General features: G+C 47.9%; 1 protein-coding gene across 1 annotated transcript; it reads left to right on the forward strand.

Moving 5' to 3' along the window:
* The first annotated feature begins 807 nt into the window (after nucleotides 1-807).
* On the forward strand, nucleotides 808-25,734 carry LOC100968707 (putative T-complex protein 10A homolog). Its single transcript, XM_063605541.1, is given in 9 exon segments — nucleotides 808-1,284; nucleotides 2,725-2,854; nucleotides 2,857-2,938; nucleotides 5,963-6,101; nucleotides 7,351-7,509; nucleotides 8,051-8,162; nucleotides 9,726-9,830; nucleotides 24,347-24,464; nucleotides 25,473-25,734. Coding segments are annotated over 9 exon segments (1,251 nt in total). The 5' UTR covers nucleotides 808-1,140.

Genomic DNA, 25,734 nt, shown 5'->3' on the forward strand with positions numbered 1-25,734 from the left:
GGGGCCGAGGACACTGGGGTATCCCCTCGGAGGAACAGGAAAGAAGGAGCTTTCTCAGGGCTGTGAGGACCGCGGACCCTTGCCCACTTCCACAGAAACTGTCCCAATTCCCGCGGGGAAGGAACAGCCAGGGATCCGGTTACTGGTAGGTCTTGCTCTTGACCTTCGATTTGCCTTCATCGGGAGACTCTCTTTTAAACAGCATTTCTCCAATCACTGTGGTTAAACTGTTCATTCTCAGGTTTGTGTACAGTGAGAAGTTTATGAATAAACAGTCGGGGTTTCGTTGGGGGCCACTCGCTTCCTAAAACCGAGAGGGTGAGGCAGGGTTGGGAGCGGCTTTCAGAGAGGACCCTGCAGGCTTGCAGGAAGTTTTGCGTTTTCTCTTTTGTTTTAGTTTTCTGATTGCTGTGAGCTTCCTAAAACTGGCATAAATGCTGTACCTATAAAAAGGTGTTTCCTTTCCACGTCTTCACCATGAATTCACAAATGTCATCCCGATGGTTCAAGACTCAGACTCAACACAGTGTGGGGTCTGCCTGTGCACCTCCGAGTGGGTGTTGATCCAGTGCTGCTGATTAAAGGGCTAAGAGTTCCCTCAGGGCTGCACACGACCATCTACATACATCCCACTCACACCCCGAGACCATCCTGCTCACATCTGCTCACACACATTCACATTCCCCTCACACCCGCTCACACCCCACTCACATCCCACTCACACCGGCTCACACCCTGCTCACACCCTTCTTTGGATGACCAGAGTGCATTCGGTGTCAGGCTGATCTTCTAGGATCTAAAGCATTTTCCACGGAGGATGATGGACAGCCAGGTGTGGACTGCTCAGTACCTCCGTCTGTGGATGGTGACAGTGTGTAAGGTGTCAGGCTGATCTTCTAGGAGCTGAAGTGTTTTCCATGGAGGATGGTGGAGAGCCAGGTGTGGACCTCTCAGTCCCTCCCTCTGTGGTGTCCTTTCACCTGGTCAGCTTCAGGCTTGGGAATGTGTACAGGATCCCAGGGGAGAAGAGAGGCTGTGGTTCCTGCTCGCCCTTAGGTTGAGGCTGGGGCCTTCAGCCCACACTGACGGGGTAGGGGGCTGCATTCAGGCATTGCCATAGCTCTTCCCTTCCCAACCAGGATGCTGGAGGGTCAGCTCGAGGCCGGGGAGCCCAAGGAGGGCACCCACCCAGAGGACCCGTGCCCGGGAGCTGGGGCTGCCATGGAGAAGACACCTGCAGCAGCCGAGGTCCCCAGGGAGGACGGCAATGCCGGGGAGATGCCGGTGAGCTGACCTCTGTGGGGACAGAGTTAGTCCCACCAGGCGGGACCCTGATTCCTGTCCCTGAGGCCTGTCATTGGACTTTCCCTTGCCAGACCCCTGTAGGAATGTGCCACCCTGGGACGCTGACGCTGAACTTCCTCTCAGAGGGGCACGTGGCTCTTTTCCCCTCTGCAATCTTCTCTCTTTGTTGATGGGAGGCAGGACACGGAGTTAAAGAAAATATTAACATTCCAGCTTTTCTCCTCTAATCCAGGAGAAGGCACCAGACTTTAAAAACTTCATTAAAGAAAATCAGGTTGACATGCCTCACATCATCCCAGCAACCACCTTCCTCACTGGACCCTGTTGGACACTGCTTGCTCTCATGAAAGTGCCATGGGTCTCTGTGGCCAGGGCCACACAGTGCAGGGCTGTACCTTTATCACGATCCCGCTTATTCTCAGAGCAAGGCTGGAGGCTCTATGGTCCAATGAAGGATGCCACGGGAAGGCTAACATGTCAGGTTGAAAGTGCAGTGGCTTCCATAATTTTTAAACTGTTGACCATACATCCATGCCAGCACAGTGTTTGAGACCAGCCTGGCCAACATGGCAAAACCCCGTCTCTACTAAAAATAGAAAAATTAGCCAGGTGTGGTGGCGTGCACCTGTAATCACAGCTACTCAGGAGGCTGAGGCACCAGAATTGCTTGAACCTGGGAAGTGGAGGTTGCAGTGAGCCGAGATTGTGCCACTGCACTCCAATCTGAGCAACAGAGCAGGACCCTGCCTCCAAAAAACAAAAACAAAAACAAAAACAAAAAAAAAGAAAAAGAAAAAAAGGAAGGGAAAAAGAATGCCAGCCTCTTATTTTTGTGGTGTTTTAACAAAGAATCATAATTCACTAACCATCTTTATCTGGTTATATTATATGGACTAACTCATAATAAACACTACTTAATAAAAATAAAGCTGTGGCCAGGCATGGTAGCTTATACCTGTAATCCTAGCAGTTTGGGAGGCCGAGGCAGCTGAATCACTTGAGCCCAGGAGTTTGAGACCAGTCTGGGCAACATGGTGAAACCCCATCTCTACTAAAAATGCAAAAATTAGCCAAGCGTGGTGGTGCACGCCTGTAGTCCCAGCTACATCAGAGGCTGAGGCAGGAGGATCACCTGAGCTCATGAAGTTGAAGCTTCAGTGAAGTGAGATCATGCCACTTCACTCCAGCCTGGGTGACAGAGTGAGACTCTGCCAAAAAAAAAAAAATAAATAAAAATAAATAAAAGTTAAAAAAGAAAGAAAGAAAGAAAAAGGCTGCGGTTGTCCTGTTTATCTCATCGGGTGTCCTTTTGTCCAGAAAGAGTGTTGGTCTCGCATCAGAGGGGGCTTGAGTATTTTGCAGATGAATGTGCCGGTTGGGCGTCTGAGAGGTTTTCTGGTGTTCTCTTCCCAATGACAGTCATTACAGCAGCAGATCACCAGACTCCACCAAGAGCTCGGGAGACAGCAGTCGCTGTGGGCTGATGTTCACAGAAAACTCCAGAGTCATATGGATGCCTTGAGGAAGCAGAACCGGGAGCTCCGAGAAGAGCGAGAGGTCTGCAGCGGCAGCAGTGGGAAGCCGGGAAGAAACCTGCAGCGTCCCCACACGCGGGGCGAGAATCACACACTCTGGTACCAAAGGCGCATTTGTGTTTTTGTATCATTTGCATCGTGTAAAAATAGCGTCCCCGTAAAGATGTGGGCTTTGTTGCTGGGTGACATGGTGTCTCTCACGTTCCAGGTGGTGGGAGGGCTTGCTATCTTTCCATCAACTCCATTTCCCACAAGTAAAGATTAAAGAACTGGATACATCAGGCCTCTCATCTGACGCTCCAGCATACAGAAGCACAGCCGCCTCCAGGCTGCGCGTCTCACATCTAGAATTCTAAGACATCCCATGATGTCTCAGGACAACAGCAGCAAACCCTTACTGTGGACTTTACATGGGCTAGGTAGGGAGCTTTACTGTCTTACTCTCTACGACGACCCTATGAAATGGATCCTATAACTAACTCCATCATGGCCACGGGTTGGAGAATGCAGAGCTGGGATTTGAACCCAGGGTGACTCCAGAGTCAGCTCAGTGGCCCGGTGTCCTTCTGTTCATCTTCTAGGACAGCTGTGTAGAATGCGATAGAGACCTGTTGAAACGGGAAAAGTTCCCTTGTCCCCCTCCCAGGGTGTGCGAAGGGAGTGTGGCTCACTTCCTCCTTGTCCCACAGCTGAAACCTCTAGGGGAGCGTAGAGACGGGCAGGCTGTGCAGCTCCAACCCCACGGCAGTGTCTAGGGGTGAATGTTTACAGCTGAAGCCCCAGTGGGCGTGTGTTACAGGGCGTTCTTTCAGTTTAGCTCTCTGTAGGCAGCTGGTGTTTAGCAGCTCAGTTAGACCCTCTGCACATCACTACGACAGAGGGCTTTCTGCATCCTGGGTTCCTGCCTCAGTGTACCTGAAAAATCAGATCACACGTGGGCTTGGAGGATGGGTGCAAGGTTTTTTCATGGGTGATGGTAGCTCTCAGCAGACAGGGGAGCCAGAACCGAGATGGAGTGGGAAGGTGGTTTTCACCCGGAGTTGGGCAGCCCAGCGGCCGGGCTCTCCTCTGACCGCCCTGATCAATCTCCCTGTCATTCCGCCAGTCAATGGCTTGCTGGTGTCTGCCAGTGTGTTCCTCTCGATGCCAGACACTTGTGTCTTTGCCCACTAGGGTCTCGGGGTCTTCACAGACACAAGATGGGAGTGTGGCGGGCCAGGGTGGTCTTGGAAATGCTACATTTGGGCACGAGAGCAGAAATGCCTAGGTCCCTAGGCACAGGCCTGGGGGTGGAGCCCTAGCCAGGGACCTGCCCTTCTCTACCCAGGACTTTCCTGCGCCCGTCCCATATCACCGCCCTGCTCTATCCCAAAGGAAGAACCAGCATTCTCATGCTGAAGTAGTCGGTGCCTCCCAGCACCCACCTGCCTTCATAGAACACTGAGCTTTCGAGTTTGATCACACGGCCCAAAGACCGAGCCTAAGAGTGTGAATGTGGCCAGTGTCATCACTGCCTTGTCTGGGTTCTGTTTCCCGCACATGGGTCTGAACAAGTTGAATCATTAAAATTATAGGCACAGCTCAGGACACACGGAACCGCGTGAACACCCTCCAAATGGAAGTGGGGATATTTCTCAGTGGGTTAAGAAAAGTACCAACATTTCCTATCTGCACTTATTGCGTGAACTTTTAAATCGGTACTTCCAGGACTTAAAATGTTTCCGATATGACACAGTGATTACAACACACACGTGTGCACACACACGCACACACACACAGAGGCACCCACAGAATACATTCCAGAGGAGCCTGCTCGGTGGTCGGTTCTCCCAGCATGGCAAGAACAGCCACAAATTCCTCTACAGGAAATTACGGGAAATCTTGGAAGTTATTCCCAGTCTTCAGGAGCTCTGCGAGAGCTTTGTTTCCGTGGAGATGGCTTCTGCTGCCTCAGAAAGAAAGCGGGTTTATCCTCTCAGCACAGCAAAGCGCCCAGTCCTTCTGCAGAAGGAAGAGCGGAAGCCGGGCAGGCTGTTCCTCCGTCAGAGGTAGAGAGGGAGAAATTGCCACAAATACTGGCCGGGATTGTCCACCTTCTGTGAGGAGAACCCATAAGACCCACAGGGATTTTTCCCTGCATATACTGTATGCCAGTTCCTAAAAAATAGTATCTACTGCCCCATTTGGGTCATTGTATGTTGGTCGAAATGTTACCATAACAATAACCCCAAGAGCCAATGAAGTCTCGTGCAGTCTTCACACTCCCTACAGCTTCCATCGTTCTCTTATTTCGAGGTTAGAGCTTGGGGAATTTCCAAATATTTTTTTGATTCTGTGCATTGTACGGGTCACCATGGGGCTATTTATAGGAAGAGGATCTGTGCTCACAGGAGCATACCTGATTTGAAGAAAGGACGGGATATGTGAATTCCACAATTCAAATTCGCGCAGGTGTATCTGTGTGTAGTCGCAGTTTTAGGGACTGAGCATCTAAAAGGCTGAGGCATGAGCAACCTCGGAACGCGGGCACGGCTGTGTGGGCGAGCCACTCTGGATCTGGTATTAAGGGTTCGTTCACAGCAACCCTCTCCCCTTCTCACTCCCTCCTCCTCCTCAGAGGGGAGAGCGGGGAATAATTAAAGATTCCAGACCTAACGCACCTCCTCCCACCTGAAGGATCACGCTGTTCCAGGTCAGTCTGCTGATAACAGGGGAAGTTGGGAATCTGCATTTTGAATCTTAGATAAGTTGTAGAGACAACACTAGAAGGAGCATCACATTTTCCTCCTCCGTTACCACATTCCCTGTTGAAGACACATGAGCCTGAAGGAAGATATGTTGGGTATTGATCATTCTGTGGCCTTCGGGATCCTGTGATCGTTTTGAAACAAGGAACCACAACAAGAAACACAAAGCAAACACGGGCTCCACAAAGCTTCCTCCACAAACGCTGGGTGAGGGTTTCTGTTCTTAGCAACATGTTAGGGGAAAAACCCAGGCCAAGTCCCCCCACCTCATACCCTAATTTTTTCTAGGACATTCCAATTATTTTGGATTGTATTAAAATTTGAATTTATCTTACCTTTGAAAATATGAACATTTTCCCCGCATTTTGTCTTTTACGCATTGGAAACTGCTTTTGGAAAAATTTCACCTCTGTCAGCTGATGAAGAGACAATGCCCAAATACGCTGGCCGCAAGAGTCAGAGTGCCACTCTCCTGGGACAAAGATCGTCATCTAACCACTTAGCTCCTCCAAAGGTGACCCTTCGTGCTTATCATCTGTAAAGAGCAGCAGAGCTTCTGTACCCAAACACACACATCCCATCAGCTCCTCACCACACAGTTTCACCTCCCTGGGGGAGCGTGGTGCTCCCTGGAGTCCTGCGTTTTTCCAAGGACATGGGTGCATACCTTTCAAACAAGATCCTAAACCACAGCACTTCCTGCTGTAGGGCAGATTCCAAGTCCTGCCAGCTGCTTCCCTCTGAGCGCACTCATGGCAGCAAGTGTCTGGCTGGGGCCGAGTGGACTCGGGGGCTTTGTTTCCATGGGTGCCACCCATGGAGGTGATATGCGTGGCGCTCTCGCCACGCGCCATGGCCCGTGCGTCTGGGGGCTCGCAGCCTCCCACAATCCCTGCTTCTGCACTGCGGTCTTGCACCTGCTGCTTGTCAGTGTGAACTCCTCTGAACAGGGGCTGTGCTGCTTGCTTGGGGGCCACGGTGCAGGATGTTATTTTGTCTCCATCACATTTTTCCTTGTTAAAATTAGCTCCTCTTTAGAACATTCTGCTGGCCAGTGTATCTCTTCCCGTCCCAGCTTTGTGTCACCCTCACACTCGGGAGGCAAATCTCGTGAGTCCTGAGCGAGCAACTGATACTGGGTCGATGTGGATGGAGAAGACTGCCCCCCAACTCCTGAAGATGATTTATCCCCTCGCTTCTTTCCCAAAGCAACTGCTGAGCAGATAACACTTTATTCCCTGAAGGAAGATCAGAAATCTACTCCAAGCATTTGTCACAAGTAGGAAAATAGTCCTTTCAGATCCTATGAGTACAAAACATCGAAAGTCCCAGGACAGACTGCATAGGTCCAGCCTCCTGTGAGACGCAGACTTCTCTCACGCTTCTGCATTGACCTGAGTTAATCACACGCGTGCCGGGCAATGTACGAGTAAATAGATAACTGAATGGGTGGTTTATCCACGCCTCCAAACCCTGAATTTTTAAACAGCAGAAAAGGTAGAACATTATTTTCATTATGCATTTTTGAATTGAGTTTCAAGTACTTTATTTCACTGTTGACTATTCTACAATGTCAGCCATACCGTCCCTGAATTCCTCAAGAGCGTGGCTGTAAAATGGGGAATGAGAGCATGGATGCCTCGTGTGTCCTTCTGTAGGAAGCGGGGGTAGAATCCTCTAGATTCTGTGGTAGCTGGTGTGATGTGTTGCTTAACATTTTAAAATAATATGATGGTTACTAATGCAACCATATTTATTTTCAGCCAATGAGTTTAAAGACAGAAAGAATTAACTCGGGGAAAACACTACCACAGGAAGACAGAGAGAAAAGTCCTCCCGGGAGACGTCAAGACAGAAGTCCAGCACCCACTGGAAGGCCGACTCCCGGTGCAGAAAGACGGGGGGTGTCTGAAGACGGAAAGGTGACCTGGGAAACCTGGGTCACGCTACACTGGCCGCGTGGAAAATTCAGATTCAGATGAAGTTCCACTTCGGTCTAATAAGAGAACTCAATTTGTTATTCGAAATAGACCTAGTATTAACTAATTATGTTATTTATTTATAAATGAAAACTTTATTTATTAATTTATTAATAAATTTTACTAATTAATTTTTAATAAATAAATAATTAGCATAATTGTTTATTAACCTAATTATGTTTCTTTAGATAAAACCTTAAATTTCTTCAGACATGTCTTTAATGCTAAAAAAGCAAACAACTTGAATTGGGTTTTAAAAATCAATTACTTTCCCGAGCTCCGTAATTGGTATATTTCTGCAGAGTCTTTACAAGAATTGATCTACCTTGTAGTGCTGAGCTCAGGGCTGTTGGGTGAGCCCTGGGGTCTTGCTGGAAATTGTGGATGGCTGAAGATGGCTTCGTGCTCCCAGCCTTTGGGCTCGAGGCATTGCCGGCTGCAGGGACCTTGTGACAAGGGGGGCCTCTGGCTGTCTTTGCCCCAGGTTATGCATCCATCTTCCCGAAGTCCTCAAAACTCCAGTGGCAGAAAATCACCAGTGCAGGCTTCCCAGGCCCCCACGCTGCAGGAGCAGACGGCAGCAGCTGGAGGAGCTGGTGAGCAGGGTCGGGGGCTCCTAACTGTTTCCATGCTTCCTGTAAAGTGCGGGGCTTTCTTGTGGATACGCGTGAGCAGAACATCTTACTACGGCAAGGACATGTCCTTCATGGAGCTGCCTAATTTCTGACCACTTTTGTCCGATTCCGTGGTTGGGTCCTCACCTGGGAGTCTTGCCGACACCCGTAGCCCTCCACCCCACACACAGCCCACATGACGGTCTCCAGGGGCCGTGGCTGGAGATTCCGAATCCTACCGGCCGCTTCCCCTGAGCACACTCCCAGCTGAAGGCGTCTGGCTGGGCCTGGGCGGACTCGGGGGCTTTGTTCCCTTTTCTCCGTTTGCCCGCCCATGGCGTTGCTGCCACGCTGATGGAGCGCCCTCTCATCAGGCACCTGCCCAGCCTCTTTCCTGAGCCCAGCTCTGTCCATGCAGATGTGGGTGCTTTCTGCATTGGGGGTCCCACCGGGAGGAGCCAAGAGTGCCCCTGGGTGAGTCAGGAAAGAACTCCTTCCTCACGTTGCTGCCAGAAAATGACCATAGCAGCTTCACAAACCCCGCAGGAACCTGTCTCGGTAAAGAAACAGGAGCCAAGTGGTGGCCGAGGCTCAGGTGTGGCCAAGTCTCAGGTGTGGCCAAGCCTCAGGTGTGGTCCTTATGCACAGCACAGCCCAAGCCTGTGGGCACAACTCGCCCAGGGCTGCCTGGCACCTGGACTCCTTCCCATCCTCGGCCCAGGCTTGTGTGGCCCTGCAGGGCCGAACCCGACACTGTCTTCCTCCTGGGTCCACTCCCCGGGCCTCCTGCCCCCCAGGCTGCTTCATGGCCTCTGTGGGGAGCTTCGTAGGTGAGGCCGGTGCCATCATCTGCTTCAGACCACCCCAGGCCCTGCGTGCCCTCACAGTCCCCTCTGCGCCCCTCTGTGGGGTGGGGAAGCCCTTGCCATCAGGTCAGCACCAGCCTGGCCGCCTTGTTCCTGCTGCCCCCTCCTCTTCAGGCCCCCAGACCAGACTTTAGTTACTTGCTGCTGCCGGGCAGAACTGGAGGCCTTGTCTTCCACACACCTGCTAGCACCTCTAGCACCTCCGCAACCTCCAGGCATGATCTCAGCTGAAGTGACACCATCCTGGGGAAGCCCCCCGGATCCCGGGCTCTCCTGGAAGCCTGTGATGCTCCTTCACCACAGCCCCTGTCCCTTTGTAGGTCCCATAAGCCAGTGGTGCAGGGATCCGGCCTTTCTCTCCCGTGTCTGCCTCCTGCAGAACCATGAGCAGCTTCAGGGCCGAGGCGGTGCCTTTCCATCCGTGAATCTCCTGATCCATCAGAATACTCGAGAGAGAGTGACACCCAAGAAATACTGACTGAGTGTACTCATTAAAGAATTAATGTTCTTACAGGATCATTTGTTGTTGAACTGACCTGACATGTGTATAGTGATCTCATGAACAAGAGGGAAGCTGTGCATCCATTCACTTCAATTGGATTTAGCAATCGCAGTAGGATAATGATATTTCCACAATGTATATGCTCTGTCCCTTTAAATTTAACTTTTTGCTTTTTAGACAGAAGCTCATCAGTCTTAGGGAGTTCTGAAGGCGGATTTCTCAGCCGCGTTCAAGCTGACGAGTTCGCCAGTTCTTCCCCAGACAGTGCAGAGCTGCAGGTAGGTGGCTGAGTGGCTTCTGTGAGGGCGGCCCACCCGGTTCCCCTCAGGGAGACCTGAGAAGGTGACCTTTTCGTCCTGGGGAAGTGAGATTCAGAGCGGGCGTCACGAGATGGTTGCATCTTCCCATCTTCTCAACAAGAACAGAAAATTAAGATGATTCCAAATGTCTCTTTATTTCCTGAAGCTCAGCCTTTCAAACAGAGACTTTTTTTAATAGATTTAAGTTGGTTGCATTTAGCACATAGTCAAACAAGATTAATGTTTTTTATGACTTAAGAGTTCCCCTAGTCAGAGTTTCATTTTTATCATTTTGATTTACAGTTCTCAGTTGACATTAATAGACTCGAAGGCAAGAATAGCAAACATACTTCTAAGCCCTAGCTAGGGCCCACTTGTAACATGCTATATTTTACAAAAAAAAAAAAAGGTCAATAAAATAAAATTATTTTCTCTACGCCAGGAAATTCGGGCTGTGAACTTACGTATGATGTAAAACTAGGCACCTGGCGTGGAAGTCTCAGAACACAGGTCCCGCTTGTTTTCTGTTCTCCTGCGAAAAGCCCACATTCTGTTCTGCCCTCTCCGACATCTTCACTGGGGGGACGAGTGGGAATATTTTTCTTGGGATTTTATTTTGTTTGAGGATGCAGCTAATGAGTTCACCTGGAAGCCTCCAGGCTAATGATCTACATTGAGAAACAGTGCAGCAGCCATGGCAGGTGGTGTCTCTGTGTAGTGTTTGTATCAGGTGTTAAATGTGGCAGTTGTCATTGTGGCCACCCTGACTCCAGACCAAACATACAAGTGGGTGATAAGCACTTTAATAAAACACAAAACATGGTCCAAAGTCCTGGTGCTGACTGTCCGGGGCTCAGCCGCGCCCACCGACTTAGAGGCAGAGGCTGCAAAATGTCAGGGCAAGGTGCATTCCTCCCGCCTCATACTGCAGTGTTCATGGAGACCACGGGAGATTAGGATTATGCTCTTTCTGCAGAATCTTCCTGTAAACCCACCATCTTCCCTGGAAATAGCACAGGCCATGGACACTAAGATGAAAAAGGAGGAAGTACGGGAAGAAAAACGGCATCCAAATGGCAAGGCAGATGACTGCCGGCGGTCCGGTTTCCCAAGTGAATTTCCAGGAGCTCTGCACGCCACTCCCTCCAGACAGGACATGAGGCCCCGACCTGGAGGCCAGGCGTTTCTAGCATTGTTGACTGCCAGTTTATTCCCAGTAAATAAAGCAATACGCTTTTCAGGAGGAAGATTTGTTTTAAATACTTAAAAAAAACCCAAAACTATAGCCTCAAGTATCTTCCAGCCACCACATTTTAGCCCTTGAGGAGAGCTCAGTTCCGGAAGGACGCATCAAGGTGGCGGTGGTCGGCATTGACTCAGGAAGGGGTCGGAAGAGGCACCTGCTGCGGCTGCAGCTACAGTGTTTTGTGAGCTCCGAGGAGACCCAGTCCTGCCTGGGGCAGCGCATCATCGCTGCTTCTTCAGCTCAACAGTTCGTTCATCTCGCGCCTCTTGCTGGCCTGTTAGAAACTGGGAGTCGGCCTCAGGCTGGCTTTGCTGAGGGAACTCTGCCTCAGTAAAAGCGAATTCATGTCTTGCAAGCGGATAAAGCATTTGGATAAATGAACAACAGGGAATGCTACTTGCAGTAACAGTTTGAATTCACTGAAATGCTTTTGTCTTTAGTGCAGTGGTTGTAGTGGTTTGTCAGGGGAGAAGGAAACCCACGTCATTTGAGCACCTGACCTTGCCATCCCCATAGACAGGTCCATGAGACATAAGTGATGCTCCTCCTTGGCTAAGTGCATGGAGGAACCAATCGCTGAAGCTCATGAAACCACGAAGATGAGGACACAAGAGCTAGGTAACGCGCTGTGCCGTCTGCTAGCGCGATCCTTCCTTTCTCCCCACAACCAGGGGTCACCCACCTCTGCCTGCCTCCCCAAGTCCCTGGCTCCCCCACCCTCCCTCCCAGGTCTTCAGCACTTTCCTCTTCTCGTGACTCATCTTGCATCTACTTCTTGTGTATCTTGCATTGGATATGCCAAAGTTCTTTCCTTTTTTGTGTTTTCTTTCTTTTAATAATATAAACTCCAAAATAGATTGTATGATTCTTTTCATGTGGAACATTTAAAATATTATTTGTGCTTTATTACTTCTGAGAGTAATTGACTCTTTAAATGTTGCCGGAGTTGTTAGTGTTGGTTAAAAGTTCATCTTCAGATATGGAACTGAACACAGCCCTGCTTCATTCACCGAGTTGGTTTGGGAGCAGGTGGAGTCATCTTGGTTCAAACCCCATCAAACAGGAGGCTGTTGTCCCGGCCAGCAGGTGGCGCACACCGTCAAGGTTTGTTTGGTGGATGGTTGAAGACAGTTTAAGAAGCCCAGCATTCGCTTTTATTCCCTTTGTATTTTCTCAGCTGAATTAACACCTATATTTCTGAGCTATGGTTAAGAGGGACAGTGTGACATAAATAACAAAAACACATTTTGCCATTTGGAATTTTCACATACACTTATCTTAACTCCCCAGATCTTGAGATTATTTCTCTCAGATATTTTCTTTTGCTAAGTTTTACATGAGTAATATTTTCAATGTGAAGGCAAAGATATTCTTTCTACATTCCTTGTCCAGCATTATGCACATGAGGATATATAATATTTGCTGGTAGTTAATTAAAATCAACACATCTTTGGGATGGGCCGTAGGAGTGTAGAGGTCAGGAGAATGGGATGAAAAGGAAAGAAAAAGGTTCCAAGAGTAATCTTTATGTAGTAATTACCACAATTCCTATGGCCCAGGACTCTAAACTCACCAAGTCAGTGGCCATGGAAGATCTAGACTGATGGCCACTGTGCGACACGAGCTTATGAAAGACGGATGTTGGTGGGACAGATCATAGCACTTATTCATTACTGATAACCACATTCGGGGATGGGAATTTGGACCTGATCTACTCAGTCAGTACACTTTTGGGGGAAATATCACAGCCAGTGTCAAGAATGCCATGTAGGCGATAATCATATGATAATTCTGAATTGGAGAAAAAATAATGAAACCACAATAATCAGGCTTTACATCATTTTTCATCTTGGAGCTTTTGTGTTTCCATAAAGGTAGAACAGGCACTGAGCGAAGGTTGTGCCATCACCACCTTCCCCGAGGCCAGCCAGAAGGAGCCGAGCATGGATAAGAAGGCGACCATCATCCGGTTTTCTTTTATTTATTTATTTATTTATTATAATTTAAGTTCTAGGGTACATGTGCACAACGTGCAGGTTTGTTGCATATGTATACATGTGCCCTGTTGGTGTGCTGCTCCCATTAACTCGTCATTTACATTAGGTATATCTTCTAATGCTATCCTTCCCCCTCCCCACTCCCCACGACAGGCCCGGGTGTCTGATGTTCCCCTTCCTGTGTCCAAGTGTTCTCATTGTTCAATTCCCACCTCTGAGTGAGAACACATCATCCGGTTTTCTAATGGTGACGTGAAGAAGATCAAACCCGATCGGAGAGTGGTGTGTACAATGGATCTTTTTTGAAAAAAGATCTGTCTTTTTTTAAAAGAAATCAAAACTAACTCAGTTATTAGGAACGATTTTGCACATCTGTACCCCCTTTCCTCTGGGTGTTCAGGATGGGTGGGGGGGGACGGGCAGAGCACAGGCTGTGGAGGCGGGCGAGGCTCTCTATGAGCCAGGCTGTTCTGCTTCCTCGGTGCGGTCAGGCAAGTGAGACCCTGTTGTCAAGACCCTCCGATCTGCGCGGTGACACAAGAGTGCACCAGCACCCCTCCTGGCTCTGAGTTCAGTCATTGTTTTCAGCTTTTCTAAGCCTCTGCAAAATGTGGCTGATAATTAGGACCTAAGTCAAAAGATGGTTATGAAAGTTAAGTAACATAGTCCATTAAATAATGTCTCTTCTGCAGAACTCTCTAGAAACACAGTGGTAAACACTTAGTACATGTGCATTGATTGTAGAACTAGCATTAGTATTGCAACAAAGTTAGGCAGAGTCAGGAGCTAATCCCTGGTACAAGCTGGAGGTGAGATCCTGGGAGACAGTTTTTACAGCTGGGAGGAGGCACTGTGCCCAGCAGCCACCTTGCAGGTGGAGCAGAAAGCATGGGCTTGGGGTTCACGGGCTCGGCTGACTGGCAGCTCTGCCAGACCAGCTGTGCCAACACCAGCCAATTAATTCATCTCATCAAGCCTCAATTTCTGCATTAAAAAAATCAGGAAATATTCCCAGGTCTGGTTCTCAACTGGGGGCAATTACTCCCCCTGCCTTGAGGACATTTGCAATGCCTGGAGACATATTTGGTTGTCACAACTGGGGGTGGTGGGGGTGCTGCTGGCATCTAGATAGTGGGGCCTGGGGATGCTGCTAAACATCCCAATGCCCAGGACAGCCCCCCAACCCCACAGAATTATCCTGCCCAAATTGTCAGTAGTTCTGAGGCTGGGAAAGCCCCCTGTAGGTTATTATAAGGACCAAAGATGCCATACATATATTGCTTGGCACACATCAAGTACTCGGCAGCTGACAGCTGCTGTTACCATGACGATCATCACTGGTAAAAGCCGATGATGTGTTTGTGGAAGAAAGCCACAGATCACAGTAGCTGGGGGCCCACTTGATGCTGAGGAGCTGTGAGGATGCTGTCGCCCCCTGGTTCAAACTACATGTCTCTGTGTGTCTAGGGATCATGTATGGAAAACATAGATGCTGAGCAATCTGGAGGTCTTCTAGGCAAGGTCTCCAGGGTGGCAGTATTTTTGCCTAGATAATTCAGGGTATATAACTTGATTCTAACTTAAGAAAATTTGGGTAATTTCCAAAACCGATTATAAATAAGGTGAGATAAGGGAGGTCAGGGCAGGGTTTGTAGTGCATTGAGAATAGTCTCTTAGTACCCACACATTACCAAATTGTATTCTAAACATTTCCTTCTTTAGAATGATCAGTTTCCCTGTTGTTAGCCAAGCTTTGGGTACAAATGTAGAGGCACAGGGTCCAGGAGTTCTGAAAGACTGCAGAGCGCGCCTCTGTTTTTTGTGTTACTTGCTTTAATGACAGGCGCCTGCTTGTGGCTCTGTGATTTTATCCCAGCGAAGCCTCTTGACCCTTCCTGAGGGTGGATGTTAGAGGCCCCGAGTGTGGACACAGGCGTGGTGTGCCCACCACGTGCTCTTCCACCGACCTGAACTAACTTGCACGCTCCCTTTTTTGCAGGGAAATGCAAACAAAGAGCTTGGATGACCCCCTTTAGACGGTGGCCTCTGTTACGCCACTGCCCAGTGGAGGAATCTGTGATACTGATCTCATAGCCTGCCCCAGCCTTTCATTGTGAGGTCTAGGTTTCCGTCACTTTGGAGTAGGAAATAGCTGTTTCTTAGCCAGATGTGGGGGTGTAGGGAGGCAGAGTGTGACAATGTAAGAATTGATGCGGTGAGGATGAATCAGCGGGAGAGAACAGGGCCTGGCACAGGCCTTGGAAGGACATCCTCCTGTTCTGGCCTTCTGCGTGGTCAGAGGGAATGGCCACTGCAGGCCAGCGAGTGTGCACCTCCCCAGGTCTCCTGAGAGCACCTCTGTTCCCCTCAGACCTCTCTGGTCTCCAAAGGGAGCCCTGACCCCAGCGAGGAGCCTGAGCTTGGACTTGATGATTATTGGGATGACGCAGAATTAAGCATTTGGGGCTTTCTTCTGACATTTGGACAAATTTCCCCCATGTGAGAAAAATGCCTTTAAAATCATGGCATGGAAATAGTCCCTTCGACTTCAGTGTCATGGTTTTTCTAAATAAGTCACCTCTCCTATTCTCTCCTGCCTTCTCTCAGCCTTTCTTTGACGGGCAGCGATGCTGTTGCTATGATAGATGGCAGACATGCAGTGACACACCGGGGTCCCAGAGCTCAGGAGAGAGTGGATGCCTGTCCTCTGTGGTCCCACTTCAAAACAAACATGTACATCCCACGGTTTTCTAGTTCTGGACCCTTAATTTTTTAATAATTCCCCCTTCCCTACTTATAGTCAAGGCTCGCTTGACCATAAGGAATGTCCCCTCCCCTCCCGGATGACTGTCCTCTTCCAAAGCAGCTCCTTCCCCTCTTCTTTTCCCCACTTTATTGGAAACCAGAGGGGGTCACAACGATGGGAAACTTCACAGTAATGTGACAATTCAAGAGGCACAACCCGGGGAGTATTTCTGTTGTTTGGAGCTGCTGGGAGACCCTTGGTCTCTGAGCTGTGGGGTTTGGGTCTTGGGGCTCCTCACTCATATTCACTATGCTGGACCTGGACCTCCTGCAGGCCCCCAAGGCTGCCAGGCCCAGCAAACGCTTGCTCAGAGCCCACCAGGTGAAGGACCGGGAACTCCACCTCGGTCCAGTCCTCTCTCCCATGAGCCTAGAGCCACAGTGTCTTGACTTTTGGGCTTGGGTGACAAGCCCTCCCCCCATGCCCCCTTGCTGTGGAGGGTGCCCATAGACAAGGTCAGCCCACTCCCACCTGCTGGGATGGTGCTTTTACCCACCCGCAGGAAGGACTTTACTAGATTAAGTCCAGGTTCAAAATGATAACATAGACTGCCTCCCAACGTAGGTGTTTCTGGTGCTTACAGATTTACTATCACGCAAATGCTCAGACAATGAGCACGACCTACCCTGACGGTTTGGAAGTTGTGCAGTTTCCTAACAAGCAGACAGGTGAGTGACGTCACCAGGAACCCGCGTGGGTAGGTGCCTTTGCGTGTGAGTGTGTAGAGGTGTGGAGACTTGCAGGTTAGCAGATACCTGAGCCCTGTAGGCAAGTTCCCCATAGCAGCAGCTGTCCAGATAATTTGGGGCTTACCCTGCTTAATGCATGTTTTCCTGGTTCTTATCCAAGAGCTGTGAGCTTGCAGCTTCCGTGCGGGTGTGTAAGTGCACCCAGGTCTGGACGCCTCTGTAAACGCCGTCAGACCTTAGTCAGGGGCTTGTGTTTCAGCTTTTCTGGGTGAGCCTGGCTACATGGCTCGAGCAACAACCGAGATAAATGGGTGTTACTTATTCGCACAGCCCGGTCAGCTCATTGTCCTAAAAGCCACCACATTCTTTCCCGAAGTCTCGCCTGGACTCTAAAATGCCATCCTCTGGGTAACCCCTGGGTCTCTTGGGAACTGGGCTGCACAGCAGGAGGTGAGCGGAGGACAAGCCAGGGAAACTTTATCTGTATTTACAGCCACTCCCCATGGATGCATTATACCTGAGCTCTGCCGCCTTCAGATCAGTGGCAGCATTTGATCCTCACAGGAGCACAAACCCTACTGTGAACTGCGCACGCAAGGGATCTAGGATGCGTGCTCCTCGTGAGAATCTAATGCCTGATGATCTGTCACTGTCTCCCTTCACCTCCAGATGGGACCCTCTAGTTGCAGGGAAAAAAGCTCAGGGCGGCCGGGCACAGTGGCTCACACCTGTAATCCCAGCACTTTGGGAGGCCAAGGCAGGCCGATCACAGGGTGAGGAGTTTGAGACCAGCCTGGCCAACATAGTGAAACCCCATCTCTTCTAAAACTAAAATACAAAAAATTAGCCGGGCGTAGTGGCAGGTGCCTGTAATCTTAGCTACTTGGGATGCTGAGGCAGGAGAATCACTTGAACCTGGGAGGTGGAGGTTGCAGTGAGCCGAGGTCACGCCATTGCTCAGGCCTCCTACTTGTTCTACGTTGTGGTGAGTTGTATAGTTATTTCATTACAATGTAATAATAATAGAAATAAAGTACACAGTAAATTTAGTGCACTTGAATCATCCAGCCTTCCCACAACCCACACCCATGCCAGTCTATGGAAAAATTGTCTTCCACAAAACTGGTCCCTAGTGCCAAAAAAGTTGGGGACCACTGCATTAGATAATGAGAGAACAGTTTTAAAAATATCCCAATTTGGGCTGGGCACGGTGGCTTACGCCTGTAATCCCAGCACTTTCGTGGGCCAAGGTGGGTGGATCACCTGAGGTCAGGAGTTCGAGATCAGCCTGGCCAACATGGTGAAACTCTGTCTCTACTAAAAATACAAAAATTAGCCGGATGTGGTGGCGTGCACCTGTAATCCCAGCTACTCAGGAGGCTGAGGTTGGACAATCACTTGAACCTGGGAGGCAGAGGTTGCAGTGATCCCATATCATGCCACTGCACTCAGGCCTGGATGCAGAGTGAGACTCCATCTCAAAAAAAAAAAAAAAATTCCTACTTTGGTTATGAATTTGCTAATATTTATTTGTAGTTTTTCTCTTTCTTTTGAATTGGTTTCTTTTTAAAAATCCTTAACCAGTAATACATATTTTTATACCTTTAATGCTTTCTGCTTTAAGTCTATTAAATCTAATAGGTACAGCAGCTTTCTTTCAGTTAGTTAATATATGCCTGGTATATCTGTTTCTATTCTTTCTTTTGCTATTTCTAAATCTTTACCTTTAAATGTGATCTTATAAGAAACAGACATTAAGAAAAATATATAATCTGAAAATAACTTTCCTTTTAACCTGAGGTTTTATTGCATAAACAGAAAATGTATCGGTGTCCTTACTGTCCTCTACAACCAAATCAAGAGTCTTTTAGTTCGAATTCTCCTCCCCGATCTTTCACGCCATTGTGTTGGCTTCTGCCAGGATTTTTACTCTAACTTGATTTTCACCCTCAGTATTAGTTATGATTATTACCGTGGTGTTTATGTAACCAGTGTTTACTTTAAACTTTCTAAATTTATGCAGAATTTGGGATTCTTCTTTCTTGTATTTTGGGCCTTTCTTCTTGGCACAATTTCCTTCTACTTGACGAGCACGAGGAGACGGGGGCAATGAGCCCTTTTGGCTCATCTGAAAATGTCCTTTGTTTTGCCTTGTTCATGAGTGGTCGTTCGCCCTGATGCACCTTCTGACCCCTCATCCCATAGCTATTACATGGCCACCCTGTGGCAGGCACTGTTTTAGGGCTAGGGATCCAGCAGTGAGCAAATTTGTGAAAAGTTCTTATTTCATGACATTTTATTGGAGGGAAGCATAAAGTAATCAGGTAAAAATAAAAATCAATATAAAATATCAGTCTCTATGAAAAGCTACAGAGAAAAACAAGAGGGTAGGAAGCAGGGAGGGAGAGTGCTGGGCTGCTGCCCTAGGGGGCCATCTGTAGGCCGTTGAGGAGGGCCTCACTGAGGGGGGATATTTTAGGGATCCATGAGTGATGTGAGAGAGGGAGCTGTGTGCGTGTCAGGAAGAACATTCTAGAGTGAGAAAGAGCCGGGAAAAGTGTGTGGTATGTCTGAGGAAGAGCAAGGAGGCCGATGTGGCAGAGGTACAGGAGATGAGGTCAAAGTGCCAGGACCAGGCAGTGTAGACCTTTGTGGAGAAGCCATTGGAGAGTCTTGAGCAATGGAATGACAGTGATTTTTCTGAGCGTGTTGAGGACTTTATTCCACTCCCACACGGTGTCTGCTGGAGGATCTGATGGTGGACTAATTTCTTCCTTCGAACGTGATTTTTTTTTTACTTGCTGCTTTTAAGGACTCTTCTGTCTCCAGTTACATTATAGTATGTCTAGTTATGGATTTAATTTTGTTCATTGTATTGGGGATTTGTTTTGCTTTTTTTTTTTTTTTTTTTGAGACGGAGTCCTGCTCTATCCTGGAGTGCAGTGGCATGATCTCGGCTCACTGCAACTTCCTCCTCCCTGGTTCAAGTGATTCTCCTGCCTCAGCCTCCCAAGTAGCTGGGATTACAGGTGTGTGCCACCATGCCTGGCTAATTTTTTGTATTTTCAGTAGAGACGGAGTTTCACCATATTAGCCAGGATGGCTCAGGTGATCTGTCTACCTTGGCCTCCCAAAGTGCTGGGATTACAGGTGTGAGCCACCGCGGCCAGCCTGTTGTGCATCTTAAATATAATCACTGTGTCTTTCAGAAGCTATGGTTGCCAGATTTAGCAAATAAAAATGCAGGATGCCCAGTTGAATTTGAATTTCAGGTGAATAATAAATGATTTTTTTTGTTATGAGTATGTACCATGCAGTATGTGGGACATACTTACACTAAAAAGTCATTTGTAGTTTATGTGACAATTCAGATTTAACTGGGTGTCCTATATTTTATCTGGGAACACTATCAAGTTCAGGGAAATTCAGAACTATTACCTTTACCAATCTTACCTTTCCTCCATTCTTTCTCTTCCTGTACTTCCAATTATAGCTGCATTACACCACCTCATTCTAGCGTCTTTCCCTCTTCACATATTATATTTTCTTGTTATCATCTGGGTAAATTATTTTTCTAGTTTCTCAGTTTTCTCTTCAGCTGAATATTATGTGCTATTTAATATATCATTTAGCTTTAATTTTGAAGATTATATTGATTTCATTTGTTCTTTTTCAAATCCACCAAGAATTTTTTCTCTCTTTCATTTTTAATTTCCTACTTTAATTTTTAAAATATTCTACAAACATTTGCCTTGTCATCAGTTTCTGGTAGCACCATGCTTGCCGTCTCGGAGTTCCACGTGACACTGGCTGCTGCTAGCTTGTCTCTGCTTCCAATTCTTCTGGCATTTCCTCATGGTGTTGCGCTTCCTCACCTATTTTATATTTGTGCTGGCAGCCTGTGTTGGTGGCGATCCTATGGGGCCCAGTCTGGGAGATAGTATCCAGAAAGCTTTGTGTTTGCTTCTGCCAGGTGTCCCAGGGCACGACCAGCCTGGGATCACTTCACGTTAGCTTCTTAGTTTAAGGTGTCCCAGGTACAGGTAGCAGAACTGCAATTGCTAAGGGTAAATGAGGGTCACCCTGTAGTAACACATTCTTTGGAAAGAGCTCAGAGAGAGACAGCAACACTCCTTGGTGCTCTCCATCTGCCGGCAGGGAGGTATTTTCTAGTTCCCTCTTTCTTTGGGCCTCTAACCCTCAGAGAGTGTCCTCTTTAAGTTCCCAGACAAAGCCCTTCATCCTATCCCAGCAGAGCGACTAAGGACCAAACCTCCTGGAGACTGCAGAGGTCACCAAGGCAGCCGCAGGTCAGGTTCGATTCTGCGTTCCAGCACCCTCTGGGATTTGTAGCCCCTTCCATGAACTTGGGTGCTCATTTCCCAGGGATTTTGTGATTTGCTTGAGCATTCCTCGATATTTGTAGTGGATGTGTGGCTGGGATGTCTGATCTGCCCCATTGCCAGGGCAGAATCAAGGCCGCTGTGGGGCATCTGCTCTTCCGTGACACAACGGACCTCCAGATGGGCCCTTGAAGCTGCTGAGACTCACGTTGTCCTATGAGTTCCTGGCCCCCAACCCTTTTTCTTTTTGTCCTAATATTTCAGCCAGTGCAGCTGTATGTCTTGTTAGAATTTTTGCCTTCACAAGCTGTCATTTAGGCTCTGACTGGGCACATAGCAGCAAAGTGGGCACTAGAGCATTTGTTTTCTTGAGTGACCTCCAGCAAACATTTGACAAAGAAAAATTACACTTGCTAGTTTGCAAAGGCCATGCTGAGCAATTAATATTAACGCCAGTCTTCTGAAAAAGAAAAGTATTTATAGGTCTGTATTTTATTTTTGTTTAAAAGACCTAAAACTTTGACTCTCAGCTGGTCCATGTAGAAGGTCTCTGATCAGTTAATTTTCCAGCAGGAATTCTAAGTTCTGTTACTGTTCTTGGATACATTTATCATACGTTCAACAGTTCTGCCTACGGCTGATATTTCAAGAACAGAGTGAAACAGAAGTCCCATTGTTTCCCACTCCTTCCATTTTACAGGTGCAATTGTGTGTCTCATGCATGGTTCTTATACATTCATACAAATCAGCCAAGAGTCAGGCATTGATATGTACCAGGCAGGGAGTGAATTCAGTTGCTCTCAGCTGTTGACCCAAAGAAGAGCCCCCAGTTTCTGCAGGGTGTTCCATTAATATACAACCAGAAAACAATCTTTTACTATTTTGTGCTAAAAATTATTTTAAGGGGTAGAATTTTTCCTCAGTTGTCAGATTCTTCACTGTATTCATTTTGCTTAAATACAGTTTGTGGGCTGGGCATGGTGTTCACACTAGTTATCCTGGTGCTTTGGGAGGCCACAGTGGGAGGGTCTCTTGAGGCCAGGAGTTAGAGACCACCTGGGAAACATACCAAGACCCTATTCCTACAAAAAAATAAAATATTAGCTGGGCATCGTGGCATGCTCTTATAGTCCTAGCTACTTGGGAGGCTGAGGCAGGAGGATCACTTGAGCTCTGAGTCTGAGGCTGCAGTGAGCCATGATCACACCATTGCACTCCAGCCTGGGTGACAGAGTGAGGCCTTGTCTCTAAATACACACACACACACACACACACACACACACACACACACACAGAAGCAAATGGATGTTAAAAGAACAAATGGAGGCCGTGCGTGGTGGCTCATGCTTGTAATCCCAGCACTTTGGGAGGCTGAGGCGGGCAAATCACTTGAGGTCAGGAGTTCGAGACCAGCTTGGCCAACATGGTGAAACCCTGTCTCTACTAAAAATACAAAAATTAGCCAGGTGTGGTGGTTGCGTGCCTGTAATCCCAGCTATCCGGAAGCTGAGGCAGGAAAATCGCTTGAAACTGGGAGGTGGAGGTTGCAGTGAGCTGAGATCACACCACTGCACTCCGGCCTGGGTGACACAGGGAGACTCCGTCTCAATGAAAAAAAGAACAAATGGAAACTCATCAATTAAGTTTAATTTGGCAGCTTTTCTTTTTTTCACAAACTCATCAAGCAGCTGTGAATGCACCCCACATGCAGGCACTGTAATCACCTTCCTGTTCCTGTAATGAAATAGAAGCAGTGCAGCAGTATTTCAGCAGGCTCCACAGCGAGTTCCTCAGCGTCCAAGGGTTCTGTCTCCAGTACAAGGTGAAAATCACTGTTATTCATCCCTGGAGGATACCATAGAGGGTGAATTATGGCTCTTTCCTACAATTTATTATCCAGCTGAAAACTGCAAATCGATATGAAAATGTCAAGTTGAATGTTTACCATAGCAAGAGTCAAAAGCATTCAGAAGCAGAGGGCACCGACTGTGGGGTTCATAATGGAGATTTGACCTCAAGCATAGGGACTCAGGGAGTCAGACAGCGTATGGGTAGGAAAGGAAACTTTCAGCCAGGGAGATCACTTGAGCAAAGTTGGGAGAATCTAAATTTTATGCTTTAATGAGACCGAGATCATTCTGCCCAGAGCAAGATATTCAAGTGTAAATAAAAAAATGATAAGAGCAAGTACAAAAATGCATGTTGAATACCAGTTCTTTATGGAGTGTGCCTTATCCTGTTCAGGCTGCCATAGCAAAGTGCCATAGACTGGCTGGCTTGTCAACAACGGTGTTGGGGCTGGAAGTCCATAACGAAGGTGCCGGCAGCTTCACTGTCTGGTGAGGGCTGCTGCCTGGTTCACAGACGGCATCTTCTCATTGCAGCCTCACATGGTGGAAGGGGCGAGACAGCTCTCTGGGGTCCCTTTAGTAAGGGTGCTAATCCCATTCACGGGGCCCCACCCTCATGACCACGTCACAGCCCAAAGGCCTCATCTCCCAACACCATTGCTTTGGGGATTAGGTTTCAACATAGGAATTTGGGGAGGACACAGCATTCAGCCCATAGTAGAGCAGTCACCACAAAGTAGGTTTAAGCAGCTAAGTGACACAAGTGTCCTGGTTTGGAAATATAAATTTACTGAATTTGCAATGATAGGTGTGTATGTTGTTTACAACCTGGTTGAAACAGTGAAACACAGCAAATGTGCTCTCAGATGTTCACAGTTTTTCTTCTTGAGTATTTTCATACAGTATTGAAGTCCTTAAACTTTTATTATAAGTAGGATTGCCAGATTTAACAAATAAAGATTCAAGTCCCTCACTGAATTTGAAATATCAGATAAACAACAGTAATCTTTGGTATAAAAGTATGTTCCATGCAATATTTGAAATATACTTATGTTAAAAATTATTCATCATTTGGCTTGGTGCAGTGGCTCATGCCTGTAATCCCAGCCTCTGGGAGGCTGAGGCAGGTGGATCACCTGAGGTCAGGAGTTTGAGAGCAGCCTGGCCAACATGGTGAAACCCTGTCTCTACTAAAAATGCAAAAATTAGCCATGCCTGGTGACGCATGCCTATAATCCCAGCTACTCAGGAGGCTGAGGCAGGAGAATTGCTTGAACTTGGGGGGCAGAGGTTGCAGTGAGCCGAGATCATGCCACTGCACTCCAGCCTGGGCAACAGAGTGAGACTCTGCTCAAAAAAATAATAATAATAAAAATAAATTATTCATCATTTATCTAAAGTTCAAACTTCACTGGCCATTTTGTATTATACCTGGCAATCCTAGTTATAAAGCCAGATGATTAGAAAATACTCTCTATAAATCTCATGAATATTTTATAGATTATTTGCATAGAACATGTTTCTAAACAGATTCAATGTAACATACACTGAAAAACTGCATTCTGCAGAAAAATTCTACCCCAATGGCTCCAAAGAAATCGTGTTTCCCAATGGGACAGTGAAACATCTCAAGGATGGACAGGAAGAGACCTTATTTCCTGATGGGACAATCGTAAGGGTGGAAAGGTCAGTAAAGTCAGACAATGCGAATTTGAAACATCCCCAGTTTTTGTTTATTTAATAATTTCTTTATATTAATTTAAGTTTTTGCAAACATTTAAGTGCTTGTATTTAAAAAAAAGAAAATAATGTCATTGACTCTAGAAGTTTTGTCTTATGGCCTTGATTTGAATCCCTTTCTACAGACTGTGGGTTTCAAATGGACTTTTAGGTATTTACTTCACCAACATTAGCTTCGTTTGAATTATAACCGTAAAAATCACTCCAGTCTTCAGTGCTCACCTCAGACCACGTAGTCTAGAAGCCCGAGTCTATTGCAGAACATGTGCAAGCAAATGTTTAAGGCACACCAAGGAAGAGCTCATCAGAGCTGCTATTTCAATGCTAGTTTGTGCAGAAAGTAAAGATCCACTCAGCTGCCCGAGGGAGAGTGTGGGAAGTTGTTTTACACCTTCCCTATCTTTCCTGATATCAAAGTGAACACAGAGAGCTGTGGGCTGTGTCTCCTCGCTGCCCCGCCTCCGCCCTTTCTCTGAGATCTGAGGTCTCCCGCTCTCACCATTTCTCCCCTGGGCAATTACAATAGACTCCCCCAGCTTCCTCACAGCAGTCAGAACCTTCCCTGTCACCTCTGGGGCCACTTTTCTGAAATGATTCAATGTGTGTCTCTGTCACTCCCTGTGTCAACCCTGCCGTCCCTCTCACCACCAGAGCCAGCTGTCAGCACAGGCTTCAGCCTGCAGGTGAGCAGATGCGGCTGACCTCCGGCCCTGCCTCCTGGCCCTCCCCACCTGCCCTCTCTCACCCACACCGTTTCTGCCGATTCCCTGAGCCCCCCGTGCACCTTTCCTGCCCCTGCCCGTGGCCTTCTGCACCCTCATCTAACGAGATTTGGAAGGAGGGCTCCAGACCCGGGTGGGGGCATTATTCTGTGCTCCCCCACCCCCCACTGGCCTCCACCCTGGCAGCATTGGCCCTGGCACAGGCCGCCTTACCATGTGTTTCTCCTCTCAGGAATGGCGACAAAACCACTGTGCTCAGCAACGGGCAGAAAGAAATCCACACAGCCCAGTTCAAGAGGAGGGAGTACCCGGATGGCACCGTCAAGACTGTGTATTGCAGCGGCTGTCAGGAAACCAAGTATGCCTCCGGGAGGGTTAAGATCAAAGATGAAGCTGGAAATGTCGTCCTGGACGAGAAGCAGATGAGCCCTCAACACGCAGCATCACATGGGAAATGCCAATTGCAGATTTTTGCTAAAACAGACAAAAACTAA

This window comes from Pan paniscus, chromosome 5, assembly GCF_029289425.2.
Source record: "Pan paniscus chromosome 5, NHGRI_mPanPan1-v2.0_pri, whole genome shotgun sequence".
NCBI lineage: Eukaryota > Metazoa > Chordata > Mammalia > Primates > Hominidae > Pan > Pan paniscus.